Here is a 26316-nt window from a genome sequence, read left to right on the forward strand (position 1 = left end):
GTTGGTTGCTTTCCTGAGTCAGCAGGAAATATAGATGGAGTCAATAGATGGAAGGTTGGTTTGTGTGATGGACTGAGCTGTGTTCACAACTCTCTGTAGTTTCTTGTGATCTTGGGAAAAGTAGTTGCCATACCACACTCATGTATCCAGATAGATGTTCCATGGAAAGCATCCTATTAAAAATTGGTAAAAGTGTTTGTGCATATGTCCAGTTTCTTTAGCCTGCTGAGGGAGTACAGATATTGTTGTGCTATCTTGACCATAGTGCAAATGTGGGTGCACTAGGACAGATTGTTGGAGATCATCACTCCCAGGAACTTGGTTGTCTTACCCAACTCCACCTTAGCCCACTGATGCAGACAGGGGCGTGCCCTCCACAGCAGTTTCTGAAGTCAATGACCAACTCCTTTGTTTTGCTGACATTGACGGAGAGATTATTGTCTACACACCATACTGCTAGGCACTCAGTCTCTTTGTGGTACTCTGTCTTGTCATTGTTTGAAATCCGACCTATAACGGTGGTGTTGTCAGCAAGTTTGTAAATGGAGTTGGGGTGGAATTTGGCTGCACAGTCGTGAGTGTGCAAGGAGTAAAGTAGGAGGCTGAGTACACAGCCTTGTGGGCATCAGTATTAAGGTGGAGGAGCTGTCGTCACATATTCTTACAGATGATAGACTATGGATTAGGAAGTCAAGGATCCAGTTATGGCGGGGGTGGGGAGAGGGAGCCAAGAGCTAGATCTCAGAGTTTAGAGACAAGTTTGTATGGAATTATGGTGTTGAATGTGGAACTGTAGTCAGTAAGTGGGAGTGTGACTTCGGCATTCTTGTTATCCAGATGTTCCAGGGATGAGTGTAAGGCCAGTGAGATGGTTTCTGCCATGGATCTGTTGCAACAGTTGACGAGTTGGACAGGACAAGGCAATCTGGGAGGCTGCCGTTGATGTAAGCCATGACTAACCACTTGAAGCACTTCATAATGATGTAGAGTAGAGCAAATTTATTTGTAGTTTCTACCGTATACAGCTGGTACAATAAAAATGAGAACCATGTTCCTCTAGGACCAAGGTACTATATGAACACACAGACTACACAAGAGTACAGTCATACACAGGGCTGCATAAAGTGCATAGAAAAATGCAAAACATGCTAGACAGCACAGTAATTCCTGACAAAGACAAGACAACAGGCACAGTGGTGGACAACTGGGCAGCAGTCACTGAGGAATGCTGCATGATTTTTCTTTGACACTAGGATGACGCTGGTCTTCTTAAAGCAGGTAGGGACTTCAGATTGTAGTTAGGAGAGGATGAAGATGTCTGCGAATACTCCCGCCAGCTAGTCCCCACAGGATCTGAATGGACAGCCAGGGACTCCAACCGGGTCAGTCACTTTCCGCGGGTTCACTGTCAAGAAGGCAGCTCTAACATCTGCAGCAGTGACCACGGGGACAGGTGCATCCAAAGTTGTTGGATGACCTGTTCAAAGTCAGCGTAGAATGTATTGAAATCATCAGGTAGGGATGTACAGTTGCTTGAGATTCTGTTTGACTTAGTTTTTCCCTCTCAGGTTTAACCAAGTGAATCTACCCTGTTCTCAGTAAAGGAGTGTGGTGCTGGAAAAGCACAGCAGGTCGGGTAGCATCCGAGGACCAGGAGAATTGATGTTTCAGGCATCAGTTTCCTGATGAAGGGCTTATGCCCAAAACGTTGATTCTCCTGCTGCTCGGATGCTGCCTGACTTGCTGTGATTTTCCAGCACCACTCTTCTGCCTCTGATCTCCAGCATCTGCAGTCTTCCCTTTCTCCTTGTTCTCAGTGAATAATGACATTACAATTTATATTCCTTATTGTCTTTATGGCTTTGGACAGCACAAGCTCTCTGGTTACCATGTCAGTATATAAAACAAACAGAATAGGTTTTAGTTGGGAGTTGCAATTTAAACACACACAGATCTGAGAAGGCATTAGCATCCTACAGGAAGTGTTATTTTTATTATTATCTTCATAATATAAAAATTACAAATTATTCACAGCTCAACATCATTCTAATTTCGATTGCTGTTAATGCAAACATGATAAATATTCTCAAATCAATTAATACAATGACATCTCAGATTAGCCACTTAATCTCAAACACACACTGTAATTCACCCTGAAGTAAATCCTGTAGTGAAACTCAATAAAACAGTGGTAGGATTCTTAGGCTTTTTTGTGGCAAGGAACCATAAATGTGATAGGCCTGTGGAACACTCCATTGAGAGTTTGGTTTAGTTATATTTTTATAATGGACAAGGCAGGTATATTTGCTGTGCCTCATTTAAGGCTTAAGGAAGTTGTTCGAAACCAGACTGTTCAAAAGCATTTCTCTAAGAAACCACATGGAGGATCCAGAGTCTGAAGAATATAGTATTGACATTGGCAGGACTTAAGTAGCCCTGGTAGGTTACCATGACTGCAGCCAAATTCTTGGTGCAACTAGGGAAACAAGAGATAGATATTTCCTGTTGGACAGAGAAACTGCAAAGAAACTTCAAAATCTTTCTCATAGCAATGGATTTGAAAGTTGTTCAGAATTTTAAAAATGAACTATTTTTCAAATGCATGCAGACATTGATGCAAATCAATACTGACTAAAAGTAAACTTTTAAAAAATGCTTATTCCTCCAATAGTATCAATGTACTCCTCATGGAACCTCTGCTATTTTCCTGACTGGCATTAATACCATAATGTTTTGTGTATAGTGTAATTCAATCTGTGATATGAGCCTTGATTTTAGCTCAGCCCATTATTTGTCAGGCAGGAAAGGCTTGACAGAGGAGTTAAAATTTGGAATTTATTTCTCTCAGCTGCAACCCATATGTTCCTGTCCACCATATTTGAAATGGTGGTGAATAAATGGCAACAATGAGGCTCCTCGTACAAGCAACTGAGGCCCTATTTAGCTGTCAAAAGTCAGGTCCAATGATGTTACATAATCTAATCCGAAATACTGACCTTAACCTTTTCAGATCAGCAAGGCCTCCATGTGCCCAGACCCAGCTCCTCTGGACAGCTATACTCTCAGTCAGAAGTAGCATCTTTCAGATGAGACTGTCTTGCTGGTTAGCCTTTCATGAGATGTGGGCATCACTGGTGTGACCAGGATTTGTTACCCATCTCTAATTACCCTTGAACTGAGCGGCTTGCTAAGCCATTTCAGAGTACAGTTGGATCTGGAGCCACATGAAGGCCAGAACAGGGAAGGACATCGATTCCTTTCCCTAAATAAAGGACAACAATGAACCAGATAGGCTTTTACAATAATTGATGATCATTATTAGTCTCCATTACTGAGACTAGGCTTTATATTTATTAATTGAACTTAAATTATGCCAACTGTCTTGGGGACACATCCCCAAAGTATTAACCTGGGTGTTCACTTTACTTAGAATCAGAATTCCTACAGTGTGGAAACAAATGATTTGGATGTAAGCATAAGAGGTACAGTTAGTAAGTTTGCAGATGACACCAAAATTGGAGGTGTAGTGGACAGCAAAGAGGGTTACCTCAGATTACAATAGGATCTGGACCAGATGGGCCAATGGGCTGAGGATTGGCAGATGGAGTTTAATTCAGATAAATGCGAGGTGCTGCATTTTGGGAAAGCAAATCTTAGCAGGACCTATACACTGAATGGTAAGGTCCTAGGGAGTGTTGCTGAACAAAGAGGCCTTGGAGTATAGGTTCATAGCTCCTTGAAAGTGGAGTCGCAGGTAGATAGGATAGCGAAGGTGGCATTTGGTATGCTTTCCTTTATTGGTCAGAGTATTGAATACAGGAGTTGGGAGGTCATGTTGCAAGACATTGGTTTGGCCACTGTTGGAACATTGCATGCAATTCTGGCCTCCTTCCTATCGGAAAGATGTTGTGAAACTTGAAAGGATTTAGAAAAGATTTACAAGGATTTTGCCAGGGTTGGAGGATTTGAGCTATAGGGAGGAGCTGAACAGGCTGGGACTGTTTTCCCTGGAGCCTCAGAGGCTGTGGGGTGACCTTAGAGATTTATAAAATTATGAGGGGCATGGATAGGGTAAATAGACAAAGTCTTTTCCCTGAGGTTGGGGAATCCAGAACTAGAGGGCATAGGCTTAGGGTGAGAGGGGAAGATATAAAAGAGACCTCAGGGGCAACGTTTTCACACAGAGGGTGGTACGTGTATGGAATGTGCTGCCAGAGGAAGTGGTGGAGGCTGGTACAATTGCAACATTTAAGAGGCATTTGGATGGGTATATGAATAGGAAGGAAGGGTTTGGAGGGACATGGGCCGGGTGCTGGCAGGTAGGACTAGATTGGGTTGGGATATCTGGTCGGTATGGACGGGTTGGACCAAAGGGTCTGTTTCCATGCTGTACATCTCTATGATTCTATGACTCTATATGACGAAGAATAGAGGGCATTAATTTTAGGTGAGGGGCATACGGTTTGCAGGCAATCTAAGAAAAGAAGTTCACCCAGAGGGTAGTAGAAATATGGAATGTGCTGACAGTTTTTTTTAATGGCCCAAACCATCAGACCCAACATTTGGAAATATCCAGCATTCAAATTTCAGTCGTGATGGTGTTGGATTTGAGTAGAGAGAGGGTAGTTAATCTGTGGAATTCATTGCTGCGTTGGAGTGTGGAAGTCAATTAATTATGTTTTGTTTGGGAAGGGGATTGAGGATTACAGGAAAAAAAACAGCAGAATGGAGTTGAGAAATATATCAGCCATGATCAAATGGCAGAGCAGACTCAATTGCCTAATTCTGCTCTTTTATCTTATGGTCTTAATGAGTAACTGTATCTATATTGTGTTTTGGGAGTTTGCTGGTTACTACATTTCCTCAATTACAACAGTAAGTACACTTCAAAAATACTTCATTAGTTGCAAAGTATGTTGAGATGTGTAATGATCAAGAAAAGCACTATATAAATGCAAATCTTTCTTTCTTTTCATATCACCCATTTCAGGCTTAGTCGAGTCATACAGCACGGAAATAGACCCTGCAGTCCAACTCATCGGTGCTGACCAGACATCCCAATCTGGCTGAGCCCTATTTTCCAGCATTTGGCTCATATCTCTCTAAACCCTTCCTATTCATATACCCATCCAAATGCCTTTTAAATATTGTAATTGTACTTACCTCCACCCTACTAAAATCGTTATTTCCAATAAAATATTCAAGTTGATGTCTGTGGAACATTCTATTCAGGATGAGTTCCTGGACCATTATTGCTGCTTTATGTTTGCTCTCGTCAGGAGCCCTCTAGTGTTCAATTATCACCTTTCAAATATGACACATCATTTTCCTGCCTCAGAATTTCAAATAACCATAATCATCTTCAATAAGCATAATAAACAGCTAAAAAACACCAAGCAAAGTACTTCAGTAACAACATCAAGAACCATAAATTCAAACAAATTTATCAGTGTTCTTCACAATGAAGGATATATTTGAGCAATTTCGACAATGGGGAGTTGAGACTAATAAAAGGAGCAGGAATCTTCCTTCAGATTTTCTCAGATTCAGTTCAATGCCATTAGCTGAATTTTCTCCAAAGATCGTCTGGAGAAATCACACCTAAAGAACCAATAACATTCTAAGATATGGTTGCTTTGAATATGAAAAAAGCATGAAAAACCAAATGAAGAGAAGTTTCTCATGAGTTTCAACATCTTCAAGTTGAATAGCTATTACGGGTGGAACATATTCAATGTTAACATTTTCTCAAAGGGAGCAGGTTGATGTGTTCCTTAAATTGATTTTTTACAATGTCCCCACAATAAATCATCCATTAAAACTAAAAGCATAACTGCTCCAGTCATTCACTCAGTAACATGAACACACTGTTTCCACATTCCCAAGAAAAGGGTGATATGACCGGTTTTCACCTTGGAACTTCATAATGATAGATTATTGAACTGCTCAGCCCGTTCAGTCAAACTGTTCAAGTTACACAAAAGTTCGCCATGGTATCCTGGCCAAAATCTATCCTTCAACCACTAAAACCAATTATTACATTGTTACTTTGCAGTTTCTGGGATCTTGCGGTGTGTCAAATTGACTGCTGTGTTTCCTTGATTTGGAATCACTTCAAAATGTACTTATAAAGTTCTTTGGGATGTCCTAAGATTCTATAAAATTTCAAGTCTTTCCTTTTAGGTACCATATGATATGTAATTCACCTCTCCTAACCATCTTTGGGTCACATCACTCAATGCCTACACTTACACATCTAATCTTGAAATTTCAATTGACCTGGTATCCATGGACATTTGTAGAAAAGAGTTCCAGATTACTCAAGGTTAAGTTACGATTATCTTACCACACCGTAGGAGTACTTTCTCATTAAAGAGAGACATCTGCTGGTGGTTTCACCTGAGAGTCACCACACTTCAGAATAGGAGAAAGTTGAAGAAGGAGAGTCCTTCATGGTAACCTCAGCCTGAGAGAGAACTCAGTCCATGCTGTTGGTGTCACCCTATGGAATCTAGCCAACTGAGCTAAGACTTCCCGATTTCATTCTTAAAATAATCCAGCTATAACTTTATGATTATACACCCTTGCTCCAATTTTCTCCACAGATGAAATAGTTTTTCTATCAACCCAATGTAACCCCTTTGATATTTTAAACACAGGCTAGATTCTTCGAAACTTGAGTGAAAAATAAATCAAGTTTAACCAATTTGTATTTGTACTCTAAACCTCGGTATCATTCTGGTGTATCTGTACGTTTGCCCTTCCAAGATCAGTCTTCCTCTCTTGAGCTTCAGTGCCAGCTTGCGGAAGTCTGACCAAGATCCCATACGATTGAAGCATAACACTGTCCTCTATCATTTAAGTGATTTTCTAAAGTATATCTACTCTAAAATCAAGGATCTTCGAGTGTTTATTATGAATAAAATTGGCTTGAAAGTAGGAGATAGACAGTGGTGGTGGAGAGTTGTTGTTCTGGACTGGAGGCCTGTGACCAGCAATAAGCTGCAAGAATCAGTGCCTGGATCCATTGCTTTTTGTCATTTATATAAATCATTTGGATGGGAATATGGGAGGAATGGTTACTATGTTTGCAGATGACACCAAAATTGGTTGTGTAGTGGACAGCAAAGATGCCTTTCTCAGAGTACAAAGGGCCTATATGCCAAGGAGTGGTAGTTGGAGTTTAATTTAGATAAATGAGGTGTTGCTTTTTGGAAAAGCAAATCAGAGTTGGACTTACACATTTTATGGCAGGGTCCTGGGGAGTGTTGCCAAACAAAGAGACCTTGGGGTTTAGGTTCATACTTCTTTGAAGGTGGTGTCATAGGTAGACAGGTTAGTGAAGGCATTTGCTACACTTACCTTTATTGGTCAGTGCATTGTGTATCGGAGTTGGGATGTCATGTTGCTGCTGTACAGGGCAGTGGTAAGGCCCCTTTTGGAATATTATGTTCAGTTCTGATCTCCCTACTACAGGAAAGATGTTGTTAAACTTGAAAGGGTTCAGAAAAGATTTACAATAATGTTGCCAGAGTTGGAGGGTTTGAGCCATAGGGAGAAGCTAAATAGACTAGGATGGTTTTCCCTGGAGTGTCAGAGGCTGAGGGGTGGTCTAATAGAAGTTTATAAAATCATGAGAGGTTTGAATAGAGTGAATAGCGAAGGTCTTTTCCCCAGAGTAGGAGAGTTCAAAACTACAGGGCATAAGTTTAAGAAGCGAGCGTTTAGATCAGAGTGGTGCTGGAAAAGCACCACAGGTCAGGCAATATCTGAGGAGCAGAACCCGCTGTGCTTTTCCAGCACCAGATTTTCCTGCTCCTCAGATGATGCCTGACCTGCTATGCTTTTCCAGCACCACACTGATCTAAACTGGTTTCCAGCATCTGCAGTCCTCACTTTTGCCTTAAGGAGCGAGGGGAAAGGTGTAAAAAGGGAGCTAAGGTGTAACATTTTCATCCAGAGGGCAGGGCATCTATGGAGCGCGCCGCCAGAGGGCAGGGCATCTATGGAGCGCGCCGCCAGAGGGCAGGGCATCTATGGAGCGCGCCGCCAGAGGGCAGGGCATCTATGGAGCGCGCCGCCAGAGGGCAGGGCATCTATGGAGCGCGCCGCCAGAGGGCAGGGCATCTATGGAGCGCGCCGCCAGAGGGCAGGGCATCTATGGAGCGCGCCGCCAGAGGGCAGGGCATCTATGGAGCGCGCCGCCAGAGGGCAGGGCATCTATGGAGCGCGCCGCCAGAGGGCAGGGCATCTATGGAGCGCGCCGCCAGAGGGCAGGGCATCTATGGAGCGCGCCGCCAGAGGGCAGGGCATCTATGGAGCGCGCCGCCAGAGGGCAGGGCATCTATGGAGCGCGCCGCCAGAGGGCAGGGCATCTATGGAGCGCGCCGCCAGAGGGCAGGGCATCTATGGAGCGCGCCGCCAGAGGGCAGGGCATCTATGGAGCGCGCCGCCAGAGGGCAGGGCATCTATGGAGCGCGCCGCCAGAGGGCAGGGCATCTATGGAGCGCGCCGCCAGAGGGCAGGGCATCTATGGAGCGCGCCGCCAGAGGGCAGGGCATCTATGGAGCGCGCCGCCAGAGGGCAGGGCATCTATGGAGCGCGCCGCCAGAGGGCAGGGCATCTATGGAGCGCGCCGCCAGAGGGCAGGGCATCTATGGAGCGCGCCGCCAGAGGGCAGGGCATCTATGGAGCGCGCCGCCAGAGGGCAGGGCATCTATGGAGCGCGCCGCCAGAGGGCAGGGCATCTATGGAGCGCGCCGCCAGAGGGCAGGGCATCTATGGAGCGCGCTGCCAGAGGAAGTCGTGGAGGCTGGTGTAATTACAATGTTTAAAAGACATCTGGATGAATACGTGAATAAAGAAGGGTTCAGAGAGATACGGACCAAATACTGGCGAATGCAACAAGATTAATTCAGGATATCTCAACGGCACGGATGAGTTGAAAACCGAAGATTCTGTATCCATACTGTATTACTTGATGTCTCTCTGTAACACAGCCAACATAGAGTCATAGAGTCTGAGAGATTACAGCCCTTCGGTCCAACTCGTCTATGCCAACCAGATATCCCAACCCAATCTAGACCCATTTGCCAGCACCTGGCCCATATCTCTCCAAACTCTTCCTATTCATATACCTATCCAGATGCCTTTTAAATGTTGCAATTGCACCAGCCTCCATCACTTCCTCTGGCAGCTCATTCCATACACACACCACCCTCTGCATGAAAAAGTTGCCCCTTAGGTCCCTTTTATATCTTTCCCCCCCTCACCTTAAACCTATGCCCTCTAGTTCTGGACTCCCCCACCCCAGGGAAAAGGCTTTGCCTATTTATCCTATCCATGCCCCTCATGATTTTATAAACCTCTATAAGGTCACCCCTCAGCCTCCAACGCTCCAGGGAAAACAGCCCCGGCCTATTCAACCTCTCCCTATAGCTCAAATCCTCCAATCCTGGCAACATCCTTGTAAATCTTTTCTGGACCCTTCCAAGTTTCACAACATCCTTCCGATAGGAAGGAGACCTGAATTGCATGTAATATTCCAGAAGTGGCCTAACCAATGTCCTGTACAGCCAAAATATGACCTCCCAACTCCTGTACTCAATATTCTGACCAATAAAAGAAAGCATACCAAACGCCTTCTTCACTATGCTTCTACCTACGACTCCACGTTCAAGGAGCTATGAACCTGCACTCCAAGGTCTCTTTGTTCAGCAACACTCCCTAGGACCTTACCATTAAGTGTATAAGTCCTGCTAAGATTTGCTTTCCCAAAATGCAGCAGCTCGCATTTATCTGAATTAAACTCCATCTGCCACTTCTCAGCCCATTGGCCCATCTGGTCAAGATCCTGTTGTGATCTGAGGTAATCCTCTGCGCTGTCCACTACATCTCCAATTTTGGTGCAAACTTACGAACTATACCCTTATGCTCGCATCCAAATCATTTATATAAATTATGAAAAGTAGCAGTCCCAGCACTGATCCTTGTGGCACACCACTGGTCACAGGCCTCCAGTCTGAAAAACAACCCTCCACCACCACCCTCTGTCTTCTACCTTTTGAGCCAGTTCTGTCGCCAAATGACTAGGTCCCCCTGTATTCAGTGAGATCCAACCTTGCTAAGTAGTCTCCCATTAAATCTGGAGAATATCCCCCAATGTGCCCAGCAGCTCAGCCAGCCAGGGAGGCACGAGTGAGTATAGCCAGCCGCCCCGGACAGGGGATTACATCACAGCCCAAGAACCTGTCAAAAGCAGCACTAGGGCCTATGATTCCTGTAAAGCCATGAAAATCTGTTATTGCTGCAACTGTGTAGTGTTTCTCACAGATTGTTTTAGCACAGGAAACCACGTGACTATTATTTCTGCACCAGCTTTGCAAAGGATTATTTTAGTACAGCCATTCTCCAAGCATTTCCCCTTAACCCTGCACATTCATCCTTTTCTGTAAACACTCATTTTTTTTTCCCTGATAATTCAATTAACGCTGCAGTTTTAGGTAATGCTTTCCAGATCTTAAATACTGACTGCGTGAAATATGTCAGTTTTGCTTCTTTCACCAATTGCCTTAATATCTGTTTTCTTTCTTTCTTGATCCCTTCATGAAGTGGAACAGTTTCTCCCATTCTAAATTGCACAGACCCCTCAATTTTGCATACCTCTATTAAATCTCCTCTCAGCCTTGTCTTCTTCAAGAGAAAAGTTCCTAACGTCTCTAATCTATCTTCATAACAAAAGTTCGTCATTCCTGGAAACATTGTCATCAATCTTTTCTTCACCCTCTCCAATGCTTTCACATCCATCCTAAAGTATGGTGTTCAGAACTGGATGCAGTACCCCAGAAGAGGTTGACCCTTTTTCTCATTTACATTGGACTCAATTTCTTTGCTGTTGTATTTTGTCGTCCTATTAATAAAACCAAGGATAATGCATATATTATTAACCACTTTTTCAACTGGTCCTATGACTTTCAGTGATTATGCAGAGACTAATAACTACCTAATGGTCCATAACTACCTGATGAAAGAGCAGTGCTCCGAAAGCTAGTGCTTCCAAATAAACCTGTTGGACTATAACCTGATATTGTGTGATTTTTAACTTTGTCCACCCCAATCCAACACTGGCTCCTCCACATCACATATTGGCAGCACTCAAAACTGAAAAGTCTTGTTGAAATCCTAGAAAAAAAAAGTGAAAATAACAGACGGTCTAGTTGCATTATTTTTGGTGTGGGAATGATGCAGTGGATTGTGGGAATGCAAATATTACATCTTTGTTTAAAAAAAAAGGGTGAAAGGGACTCTTAGGTCCTCCTGCTTTTGTACATCCTTTAGAGTTGTGCTGTTTATTTTATATTTTCTCTCCATATTCTTCCTTCAAAATGAAGCACTTCACAGAGTCAGGGACCAGACATCTCAGAACAGAACAAGCAAATGTCTTTAAATTCTTGATGAAGAAATGCAAATGTAGACACTCCAGAAGCTGCAAGCTGAATTTCAGCAGATCTCTCACCAGTACCATTACAGTGAGAGTCCATTCAATTCTCTCTCGCTCGATAGTTATGCTCTCCTTGGAGTGGCAATTCACAGACCTGTTAATTGATGACAGCATCCTCTGTTGAGATGTTTTCTTTACAGGGTTGACATTTACATTGATTCTCAGATTGTAGAAATGTTATCAACTCATCTGGAGTAATGTCTACAATAATTTTATGTCTTAACAGATTTACTCTGTCCTTTTTGTTAATGGAATGTTTTGATCAATAAAATACCTTAGGTGCGAATGCTCAAGACAAGAGAATGTGAATAAGTTGTACAAAAAAAAGAACACAATTAATGTCCATGATTTTTATGGCCACAGCAAAACTGCATTCTTGGATACATTCAGGAAGAAAACTTTATACATTTACTGATACTTCTTATGCCTTGTTTTTATTATGTATTTACTATGTTGTTATTGAAGTGAGTACTGTGCTATAAGTACTCCACTTTGCCTAATGGATTGCAGGTGTTTTCTTCTATATAAATAATCAAAAGCATCTGCATTGTTTTGGAATGGGTAGATGCTGTTCCCCACATGTATTAATTTTCCTGTGTAATTTTAAAAAGGGTCATCAATCACTTTAGGACATTGCTTTTCAGAAGGAACTGTCAGAATTTCTTTCCTTTGGGTTTTTGTTTTAAACAAAACCAGTTGCTCTGCACACTCAATGTTCTGTGTGATATGCTGTACTAATCTAGAGCTGTCACTTTCAAACGAGGAAAGCCCCCAGAATTTCCACTGGGTTTGTGTTATGACAGAATGGTCATTTCCAAAGGACAGAGCGGGGGCGGGGGAGAGAGCGGGGGCAGGGGAGAGAGCGGGGGCGCGTGGTGGGGCGAGGAGTGTAGGGTGGGGTGCTGGTGGATAGAAACGATGTTGATCATTCAGATTAACTGATCACATTGTGAGAATACCAGATCAATGGTGCATCTCCTGCCAGATTTAAAAGGACAGACACTGGGATGGGGAAAGAGGACATGATAACAAGCAAAAAGAAAAAGGAAGAAATGGCTCTCAGTTTGAAGGTGTTGAACTCAATGTTAAGTTCAGAAGATTGTAAAGTGCCTAGACTGAAGAGGAGATGTTGTTCCTCCAGTTTGCGCTGTATCTTACTGGAACACCACAGCATCCCAAGTACAGATATATGGGCATGCATGCAGGGCACTTTGTTCAAATGACCAGCTACGGAAAGGATGGGGTTATGCTTGTGCACAGACTGGAGATGTTCTGCAGTTTGGTTTCTCCAGTGTGGAGTAGGCCACTTGGCTTATCTTGACTGTAATTGATGACATTCTGTTACACTGTATTATGTGCAGGCTTAAATCTTTGGAATTGTCAAGACACAGAGAGCCTAAGGCCCACAGTGGAGAGCATGTCTATTAAAAGTCATAAAAGCAAGGAGAACAAGCAGTAGATCAGGCAGTAACAACTAAATAAAAGATATAACTTGGATCTAAGCTGAAAACATTAGAAGAAATAAAGAGAGATCTGGGAGAGAATGAGTTAAAAGGAGATTGAGGACTACAATAAATTCATTTTCACTAGGAGGGTATTATAGGGGAGAGGGGTATCAAGAATGGCAGAGTTACAGCATAAAAAGGAAGAAAGGTTCAAGAACATTTGTTGTATTAAAAATGACAACTTGCAAGTAACATTTGATCAGTGAATGAGAGAGAGGTCTATTTTCAAATCAAAAGCATTTGAATTTTTCCATCGGATCTCAAAAAAACTAGGAAATACATAGGCAATTTTTCTACTTCTGAACCATTAAAACTAAAGAATGGTATAGCTGAAAAATGGAGCTTGGTTTGATCATATTATATTAGCTTCTCAGGTGAATAATATTATGAGACCCTTGGAAATGCCTCTTTATAGGGAAGATGTAAAGCAGTACCATTCTTTCTGGGTTTGGGGGAGTTACAATCTAGATGCCAAATTTTAGGACAGCAATTATCACATCTAGTTAAGAATTCAAGAGATTTTGTTTTACCCAGAGACAGTGGTTAGACCATCAGTGGTTGCTACAACATGGAGTAGTTGGGATAAATAGTACACATGCCTTTAAGGGGAAACAAGATAAGTACAAGGGAGGAACAGTCGAGGATTTGTAGATAATGTTAACTGAAGTAGAATGTGATGAAGCTGGTGTGGTGCAAAAATATCATCACAGGTACATTGGGTGGACCATTTCCCGGAAAATAAAATTCTATGAGCTGAAATTTATGGGTCACCCTAGTTTCATCGCTGCCTCTCCAACAGCCCTCCTTCCACTTCATCTGAACCTTTGGGAGCCTGGCCCATGATCCTGTTGGTGGCCTTGTTGATATTTAATGCTGAGAGCAGCGTATGAGTATGGAAATGGGACTTCATTCCCTCCGAAGGAGATCTCATCTCCAAGAGCTGCCAACCAATGGCATGCCAGCTTCTGTAGGCCCAAAAGTGGAACAAGAGCAGTGGGCACTACCATCCCAACCAGAAGATGTAACATCATACAGTACTGGAGGAAATGTAACTGCACCATTGCTGCTTGTCAGAGTTGAATGATTTTCTCATAGTTACTTACTGCTGTAGAGCAAGGAATGATATATATAAAATGAAACATTTGGGTTCAGATCTCATTGGTTAATGATGTCTTCTGGATCCCTTGATGTCTTGCTTTATTGTAGCAGTTGGCAAAAAGTCACTTTGAAAGGACAAAACATTAAGCTTTCTAAAATGGAGACACAAATTCCCCTTATCCAGAGCTTCCTCAGCAGCAAAACTGCCCTGTTGCTTCAATTGAGCACTAAATAGATTTTTAGACAATGTTCTGTGGATAGAAAGGTTGGCACACAAGTCTGTGTAAGCCCGAGAATAAGATGCATTTTCATTGCCAAATGTATGCATTTTTCCTCGGAGGAGAAATGAGTACAAGTATTATGCAGAAGGTCAGAAGGAACCACCTCCATCAGTCAGAACACACTTGTCCATTGAGTGTGCCCACAAAAATATGTGGGGAGTTAAGACTTCCAAAGACTTTCTTTTGTTCATTGTATTATGCCAAAAATAAGAAGAGCACCAAGAAAAATTACCTCTACACTTAAGACAAAGTTCATTCCTATTTAGTGAATGGTTCATATTTACATGAGTAACTAACACGGTGGCTAGCCAAGCTGACACTCAATAGATTTCCTCCATAAATCACAAAATAGTCAATTGTTGGCATTGAAATAAAATACCAAAGCATCCACTTTAAATTGTTAAGGCTGGATAGAAGATATTCCATGGATAAGACTGCGTCGTTCATCTCATTCACTGGGAAAGTACACCTTAGAAATTTGACAATTGGTTGAAACAATTCTCATTTGGTGTATCAACATTGATTAGATTACTTACAGTGTGGAAACAGGCCCTTTGGCCCAACAAGTCCACACAGACCCTCCGAAGAGCAACCCACTCAGACCCATTCCCTTACATTTACCCCTTCACCTAACACTATGGGCAATTTAGCATGGCCAATTCACCTAACCTGCACATCTTTGGACTGTGGAAGGAAACCAGAGCACCCAGAGGAAACCCACGCAGACACGGGGAGAATGTACAAACTCCACACAGACAGTTGCCCGAGGCTGGAATTGGACCCAGGTCTCTGATGCTGTGAGGCAGCAGTGCTAACCACTGTGCCACTCACTCAAACTAGTCAAGGAAGGATTGTCCGTGTATCATCTCAGTTATTAGATACAATCTGTTGAAGGATCGCTATAATTTTTCTCTTTCCTTCACAGTCCTACTATCAAATAGGTCACATGACCCTCAATGTTTACACTTCAGGTCCATTCCATGAGCCCACACAGGCAAGTGCAGCATCTCCTAATCAGCCACATGCTACTGTACTAAAGCCAGTGACCAATGTCCCCTTTGGGATGGTCAAACGACGCATTAATTTCAGAATCGATGTGGACAGTGAGACTGAGAGAGCTAGAAGCTTCAGAGCCATGGCTAGACTTTCCTGTGTCGGTGATCTCAGACAGGTGTGGGCATCAGGACTCCCACACACCAGCTATTGACTCATTAAACACAAGGCATACAATTCCCTCAATATGCCACCAATGGAACCTATAGGTCTGTGTGTTATTTATTTAGGGACAGCCACAGCACTCTTTGGTGCCACAGTGTTTCATCCTCTTCTCCCACCAGCACCAGAACTCTCCTAATGACCAATATTCACCAGAAATAATCACCCACTGTAACATGGCTGATGGCACCAGGAAAGAAACTAAGTCTCAGGAACTGACTATAATGCAAGCCACGCTAAGCAGACCATCAGTGTCCAGAAACTAAGATCCAGATACCCGAAGCAACCAGTTTGTGCAACCTAAATGCCCCAGCAACAGCCTCCCAGATTGTGGATGGTTTGTTGTCCTTTACTGAAGCTGGCACTGCTAAAGGAGGGATGCCCTGATTGTGGCAGACATGGTGGAGAACAAGGCTTCCTCATACAAAGGATGGGATCTATCCTAGGATCCTCTGGGAAGCAAGGGAAGAGATTGCCAAGCCTTTGGCATTGATCTTCAAATCATCATGGTCTACAGGAATAGTGCCGAGGACTGGAGGATAGCAAATGTGGTTCCCTTGTTCAAAAAGGGTAGTAGAGAAAACCCTGGTAATTACAGACCAGTGAGTCTCACTTCAATTGCTGGTAAAGTGTTGGAAAAGGATATAAGAGATGGTTATAAATCCTATCTAGAAAAGAATAATCTGATCAGGGACAGTCAGCACGGTTTTGTGAAGGGTAGGTCGTGCCGAACGAATCTTATTGAGTTTTTTGACAAAGTGACCAAACAGGTTGATGAGAGTAAACCGGTTGATGTGGTGTATATGGATTTCAGCAAGGCATTCGAGAAGGTCCCCCACAGTAGGCTATTATACAAAATGCAGAGGAATGGGATTGTGGGAGACATAGCAGTTTGGATCAGTAATTGGTTTTCTGAAAGAAAACAGAGGGTTGTAGTTGGTGGAACATGTTGATCTTGGTGTCCAGTTACTAGCGGCGTACCGCAAGGGTCGGTGTTGGGTCCACTGCTGTTCGTCATTTTTATAAATGACCTGGATGAGGGATTAGTAGGGTGGGTTAGTAAATTTGCAGATGACAACTCGGTGGAGTTGTGGATAGTGATGAAGGATGTAGTAGGTTTCAGAGAGACATAGATAGGATGCAGAGGTGGGCTGAGAGGTGGCAAATGGAGTTTAATGTGGACAAGTGTGAGTTGATACACTTTGGACGGAGTAATCGGAATGCAAAGTACTGGGCTAATGGTAAGATTCTTGGAAGTACAGATGAGCAGAGAGATCTCGGTGTCCATGTACACAGATCCCTGAAAGTTGCCACCCAGATTGATAGGGTTGTTAAGAAGGCATACAGTGTTTTGGCTTTTATTAATAGAGGTATTGAGTTCCAGAACCAGGAGGTTATGCTGCAGCTGTACGAAGCTCTGGTACGGCCACACTTGGAATATTGTGTACAGTTCTGGTCACCGCATTATAAGAAGGATGTGGAAGCTTTGGAAAGGGTGCAGAGGAGATTTACTAGGATGTTGCCTGGTATGGAAGGAAGGTCTTATGAGGAAAGGCTGAGGGCCTTGAGGCTGTTCTCGTTAGAGAGAAGATTGAGAGGTGACTTAATAGAGACATACATGATAATCAGAGGGTTAGATAGGGTGGACAGGGAGAGCCTTTTTCCAAGTATGGGAACAGCAAACACGAGAGGACACAACTTTAAAGTGAGGAGAGATAGGTATAAGACAGATGTCAGAGGTAGTTTCTTTACCCAGAGAGCAGTAAAGGTATGGAGTGCTTTGCCTGCAACAGTAGTAGATTCGCCAAGTTTAAGTGCATTTAAGTCGTCATTGGACAGGCATATGGATGTACATGGAATAGTGTAGGTGGGATGGGCTTCAGATTAGTACATCAGGGCGGTGCAACATCAAGGGCCGAAGGGCCTGTACTGTACTGTAATGTTCTATAAGTGCAACATGTTGACATTCTCCAGCACCACACGGACAACTCAGAAATCTAGGCACCAGGGAAGCTTTCATGCTGAGGCATTGCACTTGAAATATCCTTTAAAGATCCACATTCAAGGCTCACTGCAGCTATCCTGCTGAAAGCCTGGACCAACCCACCCCTTGTACTTTTACAATGGCCCATCTGAGAAAATAGCAAGTGGTAGTTTCTCTGGGCCAATAATCCACATAAATACCCTTCGGGAAGGAAATTTGCTGTCCATACCTAGTCTAGCCTGTGTGTGACTCCAGACCCACAGTAATGTGCTTAACACCTGCGAGGCCTCAGAGTGGCTGCGGTTTCATCCTGCTCTTTAGATTTTGATGTATTTTTGTGTAACTGAATAGGTTGCTAGATCCAGATACACCAAAATGCAACGAAGTCTAAAGAAGAGAATGAAACTGGACAGACACTATGTATTGGTCTAGGTACCAGGAATTACAGCAGCAAAATCAGCCCCTTTGACCCTGGAAAGACATTTTTCCTAACCTCTGGGGGCTAGTGGAAAAATTTGGAGAGCTGTCTCACAGACTTGTCAAACAACAGCCTGCCATAGTCATACACACAGAATTATACCTTACAGACAATGTCTCAGATACTACCACCAGCAGCATCATCATCATCATCACTAGGTATGTCCTATTGCATTGGCAAGGCAGAGTTGCCCTGGGAGTTTTCAACATTGATCCCAGACTCCATAAAGTCTTGTATCTTCAGCTCAAACAGGAAATAAGGAACTTTCTGTTGATTAGTCCACCCCCAACACCCCTAATAGCACCATCGCTACTGATCAAGCTAACTAGGTCCTGAAGGACATATCTTCAGTCTGGGGAGAGATGGTGGTCTAATGGTATTACCACAAGACAATTAATCTGAAAACTCAGCTAATGTTCCAGGGATCTGGGTTCAACTCCTGCCCAAGGCAAATGGTGGAATTTGTATATGATAGCCTGGAATTAAGGGTCTTATATAACCATGGAGACATTGTTGATTGTCATAAAAGCCCATCTGATTCACTAATGTCCATTAAGGAAGGAAACTGCCATCCTTACCTGGTCTGGCCTACATGGGACTCCAGATCCACAGCAATAGGGCTGACTCTTAATTGCCTTTGGGGCAAGAAATATTGGCCCTGCCAGGGATGCGCACGCCTGGTGAGTGAGTAAATAAAACCGCTAGATAGGGTCTGCAGGGAACCAATAACTGGGAAAAGTGCAAATTCTCAAACTACTAATCAAGGGCAATTAGAGACAGTTAACAAATGCAGTCCACATAGTGGCTGGAGAAATGACAGGGAACATTTCCAGCCATTTCTGTTTTGTTGTTCTTTGGTTTCCTTGATTAGAGAAAAGGTTGTTGCCAAGCAGCATGGTGAGTTTTGCTGATCAATATCGAGTCACCAATTAAAGGGGATTATTGCTTGTACAACACCTTAGTAGCAGCTCAACTCACTTCAATAATATTCAGCTTACTACCTGACACTAAAAGAGCTTGGCATTGAGAATTCTCAACATAAACGGCAGAATATTTTCTGTCCTACTACCTGACAATGTGCAGCATGCTCCAAGAAGGTGCTCCATGTTGGACACTGGGCACAAAACATCCTGGGTCACATTCCATGGGCATTAGCTACACAGGCACTGGCACTTGTCATGTACAAGCATCTAAAATTCATGGTACAGGTCTGAACCATGTACAGGATGTATCTACTTCAATGCAGCACCTTTGGACTGTACTAGCAACTATCATTATCATTCTGCTGCAGGGACACTGTGTAGTAAAGGACACCAACTCAGCACATGGGCTGGACCAGGCTACATCTCTATGCTCTTGGCTCGTTGCCACAGCGCTCACTCACTCCGAATCTACTTTCCTTGCGTTGTCTTGCCTTGCCTTTCTAGCTTTGTCCCCTCAGGCAGTGATACCAGTTCTTCTGTCTTGCCATTTTAATTCCATTACAAAGGCAGGAAGCTTGTCTTAGTTGTCAGCAGGTCTCAGTAAAGTCAGGAGAGTTGGCCTTTGCTCAGGGAGCCTGGCAAAGCAAGTCCAGAGCAGCATCTGGTACCAGTCTAGCAGCTTAGAAATGGTCAGTCGGCTATTTAGAGTGGTCAGGGACAGCATCTGCTTCTCATAAATGAGTGAAGGGCTAAACACTGGGCAGCACTACCACTCAACTTGAGTCTTTCTGCCCTACTGAGTGCTGCTTTCATCCTGGAATGAGAGAGGGGCAGGAATTACAGGAGATGGGAGTGAGTGGCACAGCTGTTGGGCTGTCCCAAGCAACTGAGTAGACAGCACAGAGGGCATGTAGGGTTAGTGGCATCAGGTTTGTGGTGGGTGAGAGTGAGACTGAGTAGAAAGATGTTACAGCCAAAAGAGGGAGAGTACAGTAGCAGAGGTGGAATGAATGGGAGGTATTGTGGAGAGGAAGGTGAGACTTAAACTGGTGGAATGGAGAAAGTAATTGACACTCATCCTAACAATCACTGGGCAATCCTCCAGATGGTTGAGACTGCACTGAAAGGGACAGAAACCTGGGAGCAGGCTGGCACTGTCTGGTATTGTGGCCCCCACTGCTGGTCCTGGGTGACCTGTACTACTCCGTCAGGCAGGAGCTCCAGCACCCTGCCCCACAAAGCAGCACACCGAATTCTTCTTGTCTGCCAAGTCTGGAGTGAATGTCAGGAAGTGTGCAGGGCAGCTCTAGACCAATAGTTAGTGTTTGTCCAAACTTTCAATGTTGCTGCAGGCACAAGAGATACTAGATAGCTGCTGAGTGGCGAGTCATACCCGGCGCAGTACATGGTATGGTCGGGATATAATTGACAGGAGGGATGCCATTGTGTGAGGGAGGTAATTAATGATGTGAATTTGCTAAGATAGTGAGAAATCTTAGCAACAATGATACCTCAAAAAAAAACTCACAGCAATGATACCTCAAAAAAAAACTCAACGCAACTTGCACTTAGCCAAAAACACACAAGATTTAGTACAATATTAATGTTCATTTTTATTATGTCCTTTATTTAGTCAACATCCTCAGACTACTTTATGCAGCACTGCAACTAGATATAACACCAACTAAAATTCATTCAGCAATCTGAATTATTTTCTGTTATTTCAATGCCTACATACCAAGGGAGGGAGAGAGAGAATGATAACGGAACGTTGCACCATTTAAGATTGTAGGAAAGGAATTCTCCAGACTTTCAGCACTTAGATTGCTGTTTAACCAGTGTTGCTTGAAGGTTTCTGTGCTTGAACTCAGGCTGTGCGACTCTATTTAAAAATGCTACCAGCCTTTTAAAATCAGGCCACCTGTGAAAAATCTCTTTGGCCGAGACCCAGGAGATGTCCTAGGAACTGTATTCCAAATTAAACCACTATTTTTAGAATGGATGAATAAGAGAAAACAACAGAAAGAGAAAACCAGCTCTAACCCCCGTCAATCATGTTATAACATTTTTGAAGGTCAATGTCATGTTACCCAAAGAGATGTAATGAATTCTCTTGGAGCCTGATCTTATGTATTCATAAAAATTGGAGTTATAATCTAAGCATTTAAATTTTGTAAATAATTCTACAGCAGAGAACTCTCGTCTTTGTCAGATTATTCACACATTTTAGAATGTGTTCCTTCCCATTGATTGCATGGTACCATTGCATCTTTTCTAAATAAATCCTAAGATGATCTCACTGGCCTGGTATTCATCTTGGCCCTGCACCTTCCTTTGCTGCAACTGTCTGCGCATCTACCTTCTTTGAGCACGTGCACTGTTTTAACTGTTTCCTGTGACAAATGTTTGCATGGTCTAACACTATAAAGTGCGTACAAATAAATTTCTTTCAAACACACCCTCAAAATCTTGGTGACTATTTTAGATTATTGGCTCTTTAATCCTTACCTTCCAATGGTGGGAAATAAACTCAGGATAGTTTGGTGAAGCAGTTCAGAGTGCGGCAGCTGCTGATCCAATCTTAAACCCTGGAGAAAAGGATCTTTTCAATATCCTGGGCAAAGGCCTAATCTGCAGGTAGGTATAAGGAGCTAGTCCATGGAGGACATAGACTGGACCAGCAATAATGGAGTGAAAATATTCCATGAATTCTTCAGGCAGGCAGCAATGGCAATGGTAATGGCTGTCACACTAAGGAAACTGTAGTGAATTTGAGGAAGATCAGAAAGGATAGTATAAAAGGATACGTATCAAAGATATTATCGAATTACTTCCTTATGAGAAAGCTTTGAGAGTGGAGATAATGTACTCAACAATGACAACTTTTATTGGAAAGGTAATTAGGCCTTCACGTTTCTCCATATCACAGTGTTGTGATACAACCAATATGCTGTATACCTTTCAGGATCATTCTCAATGATGTCGTCACCATACTGTGGTGTGGGACTTAATGGAGTAATGAAACTTGCAATCTCCATCTTACGGAGTTTTCTTTGTGTATGATGCACTGAGTGAACCATGCTGCAGTACATCTAAATTGTCTCACCTGAGCCCAGAAAATTGGCCTTCTTCCTGATGAAGGACTTTTGCCCGAAACATAGATTTTCCTGTTCCTTGGATGCTGCCTGACCTGCTGTGCTTTTCCAGCACCACACTAATCTGGACTCTAATCTCCAGCACCTGCAGTACCCACTTCCGTCCTGTGCAGGTGCACTCCTAACCATGATGCACATATATAGGGTGTGGTAAGAAAGGTTTGTTGCAATTTTTAGTACAACATGACACAAATCTCATCATGTTGCAGGAGCTAACATAAGTTTCACAGCGAGACATTGGAAGAGCAACAGTATATCAGCTACCACATCACATTATGGTGGCATCTGATAACACAGCATATTCGGTTCAAATGCAGTTATTGACGTTTCTAACCAGTGCCACCGATGCTGTGACTTGCTTCCAATTCTCCTGCCTTGGGGTAATGTTGTTTTATGAGAGTTTGAAGGACATCCTTGTCAAACTGCAGCATTTCACTTGTTGCAATATCTTAACAGCCCAGACCTGCAACTGCACAATCTTGAGAAGTGGAGGAATATAGGTGCAGTCAATTTTCAGCACTCAGATTCAATAGAGTGCCTCCTGCTCCATTTTTCCTCATTGCATGTCATGGGATTGCTTGAAGCCAAATACCCAAATTCATACACTCTAGTCTAAGTAGGTGATGTTGTCAGTTACGGTCACAAGTTTCTGCTGTCCAAACTGTGTCCGTGGCTCTATCTTTTCCATAAGATCTACAAGCATTCTAATTCAGTCATAGCAAAAAAACCTTCATAGGCGGCCTCGTGTTGTTGCTGAGGGTTACAGCTCCTGACTCACCAGTAGCAACACTGAATGACTCACTACGCAAAGAGAGCTGCCAGTGGTCCTGGCAGACAATGGCTTAATGGTACATGGAACTACAGGAAACATGAGTTTTTCAATGCAAAAACTAAGTAGTGCTTTGAGCTGTAAAACAACGGTGAATCGAAGGTGGCTGATCAGGAATCTCCCTGTCTTACTGTCTGTTGGAAGCATGTCAATTATCAACCAGTTTGGCTGGGTCATAAATGCTCTTTTCATGGCTAACAAATCTAAGAGTGGGACTCAAACCCACAGCTTCTGGCTCAGTGAAATATGTGCTGCTCACTAAACCACAAGACTTGCCCATGTCCACTCTTCTCCAAATGGAGTAAGACATTTTTACACACATCAACACAGAACTGAATCTAATCTCCACCTCATCTTTTAAGTTATGATAATTCTTTAATCCTGAAGCTTCTAGCTTCCCACCTATTACTACTCAGCTAATGGCAGTGTTGAATAAGTTACCTCTATTGTTTCAGGGGTAGTTTAACCTTAGATACCATTACTCTGTGTAATTACTGACAGTGAGTGGCAGCCGGTAACTTCCATGAAGATAAAGTCCAGTGAGATGCAAAGATCTGCACACATATGCATTTTAAAAAATTTAAACACATACTTTATTCATTAAAGAAATTACACATATACACACAAAGTCACTCAAGCAGTTGCTACTGTGCATTAGCATATGGAGAAACAAGCAAACGTTAGAGTTTGACTCTATTCAACAAACAAACCAAAGCCATTTCTTACTTATACAAGACTAAGTATATTTGAGGGAGGGTCCAATAACTGAATGAACTCCCATTTAACTTTGGCAGAAAGATCTTAGACAGTGGTCTTTCCCCACTGTGTCCCATGTTTTAGTGTGTTCGTCAGCACATAGTCCCAGACCTTGGAATGTGCCAGTCTGCAACATTCAGTCAAGGTCAACTCCTTGCTCTGGAAGACCAACATGTTTCGGGCAGACTAAAGAGTGTCTTTCATTGAGTTGATGGTCTTCCAGACACAGTTGATGTTTATCTTGGTGTCAGTCCCGGGGAACAGGCCATAAGACACAGAGCATTACGTCACAGAGCTGTTAGGGATGAACCTCAACAAAAACCACTGCTTATTTTTCCAGATTTCTTTTGCAAAGGCACATTCAAGCAGGAGATGTGCGACAGTCTCTACATCCCTCCACAGCTGCTTCCAGGCTAGGGTGTGGTAGAGCAGACCTCCTATGTGTACAAGAAGGATCTCACAAGTAGTGCCCCTCTCCCCGCCAGCCAAATGATGTCTTGGTGCTTATTGGAACATTTTGGGGATGAGGCATTTTGCCAAATGACTTTCAACAGTCTGCTCAAGGAACCACATGATAGGATTCACACTGTGCTTTTCCCCACAGGATCTTGAGGATGCTATGTACTGACCACATCCTGATGGACTTGTGGTGAAAGGCATTTTTCTTTGCAAAGTTCTCCTCAAAGAACAAATGATACAGAACGGTTTGACTATTTGGAGCATTCTGTGGCAACAAGGCTCGTCCCATTCTTCGCAACACCCAGGACATGTAAAACCTCAGTACGTAGTAACATTCAGTGTTTGTGTACTGAGGGTCTATGCACAGCTTGATGCAGCCACACATGAAGGTGGCCATCAGGATGAAGACAGTGATGAGCATGTTCTTCTCCCCTTATCCAGAGTTTTGTACACGGTGCCCCTGCGGACAGAGTCCATCTTAGATCTCCAGATGAAATGGAGGATGATTGGGTGACTGCAACAGTGTAGGTTCTGGGAATGCACCTGACCTAGACCACATACAACAATGAAGAGAGTGTCTCACTCCTGATGACCAGGTTTTTATCCAAAGTGGAGAGGGAGCAGTACTCCCATAGGAACAGTTTCTGCCTCACCCTGGTGATGGACTCCTCCCACATTGGTCTGTATGGTATTAGATAATCTCACTGATCCATTGGGAGAACTTTCCAACACTTCACATGTTGAATACTTTTTTTTAAACTGATGCAAAATGTCTATTTAGCAATTAAACAATCCAATCCAATTTGAAACAACATGAAAGCTGGTTCTTGTTATCCAGAGACACTTACCCTTACATATTCTGTTCAACTTGCTTTAAATACCAGGAGCAATGTAATTTTGAGTAAAACACAATTCTAAAATACTGGTATACAATAACCCAAAACTTCAGATTATAATTCTATTAAATGAGAACATTTGTAAGATGTGAATGACCTGCCCTCATAAAGAGCAACACTAACATTAGAAATTCATAGTAGTGCGGGACTGCAATACTCTAAAAAAGACTCTTAGACTATTTTCATACGTTTAAATGTGTCTCATATAGTTAACTCCTGACCTCTACTGTCTTTATTTTAACTCCATTACCCTTTAGATATTTACAGATTTTAGAGTCCTGCAGACTCATCAGCTGAGCGAATGATTTTTATTTGACCTAGCTGCATATTTAAAATAAAACAAGTTTTGCTGAAGGCTGACGTCTGGTGAGCATTTGCCGCAGAGTATTCAGTTTTTAAATCTGTACCACAGCGCAGAGGCTAAGAGCTGAGGACGAAGCAATAAACTGAAACTGGCACTTACCCAGAGTTAATCCCTCACAGTCAGACATCACGTACAAAGAGGGTTTTTTAAAATTTCTTTCTGCTTTCCCACTTCTGCGTTAATACCCAAACCACAGTAAAAACCTACGGTTAAAGTCTTCCACTGCAGTACACGCTGTGAACAGTAATCAACCCCAGCTGCAACTTGACAGAAATCCCCACCCTGAGCGAATGCAAACAAACAGTCCAGCTTCTTAATATGGGATGCAAAGAATGCACTTCTGTGCCAGAACTCTCTACTCCCATTGGTGGATAAAATTACTTTTCCCCGCCTACTTCCATAATATTCCCAGCCAAGGTCACTGAAGTCATAGTGGATATTGTAATTGCCATTGAAAAATTAATGAGGCAAGAAAGTATATATACAGGGCAGCAGTAGAAGGTCGGATTGATTTAAATTGTACTCATCCCTGTGTCAGCTGATGTCATGTTACAACTAAAGACAATGCTACATTTTCTGCATCTATAACCACAGATAACAAGCAGTCACTCAATAAACTAGACTGGGAGGACCACAAATACAAGTGGAGGCATTTAAAACGATAACGTCAACATCAGCCAGAATACAGTCTCAGCTTTTATTGATGTTCTGTTTGGTTTGTGCACTTTCCAACACAATTATCAGATGTTTTCGTCAAGGAATCAGCTTTATCTTTTTCCTCATTTGGCATCCGCACAATAGATAAGGATCTGTTTACTTTTACTGAGGCCGGAAAGGGCCTTCTATCATTCTGGGTAACTTTGTCCTTTGTTG

General features: G+C 42.9%; 1 protein-coding gene across 1 annotated transcript in view; it reads right to left on the bottom strand.

Annotated features, from left to right (window-relative positions):
• The window catches only part of eml1 (EMAP like 1), a 253491-nt gene extending 227748 nt beyond the window's left edge, over window positions 1-25743 (bottom strand). Inside the window, exon 1 of the mRNA XM_072568529.1 lies at window positions 25543-25743. Within this exon, the coding sequence (XP_072424630.1) occupies window positions 25543-25570 (28 nt within the window). The 5' untranslated portion in view covers window positions 25571-25743. The remainder of the gene's footprint in view (window positions 1-25542) is intronic.
• Between the last annotated feature and the right edge of the window lie 573 nt (window positions 25744-26316).

The sequence above is a fragment of the Chiloscyllium punctatum genome, chromosome 4, assembly GCF_047496795.1.
Source record: "Chiloscyllium punctatum isolate Juve2018m chromosome 4, sChiPun1.3, whole genome shotgun sequence".
Classification (NCBI taxonomy): Eukaryota; Metazoa; Chordata; class Chondrichthyes; order Orectolobiformes; family Hemiscylliidae; genus Chiloscyllium; species Chiloscyllium punctatum.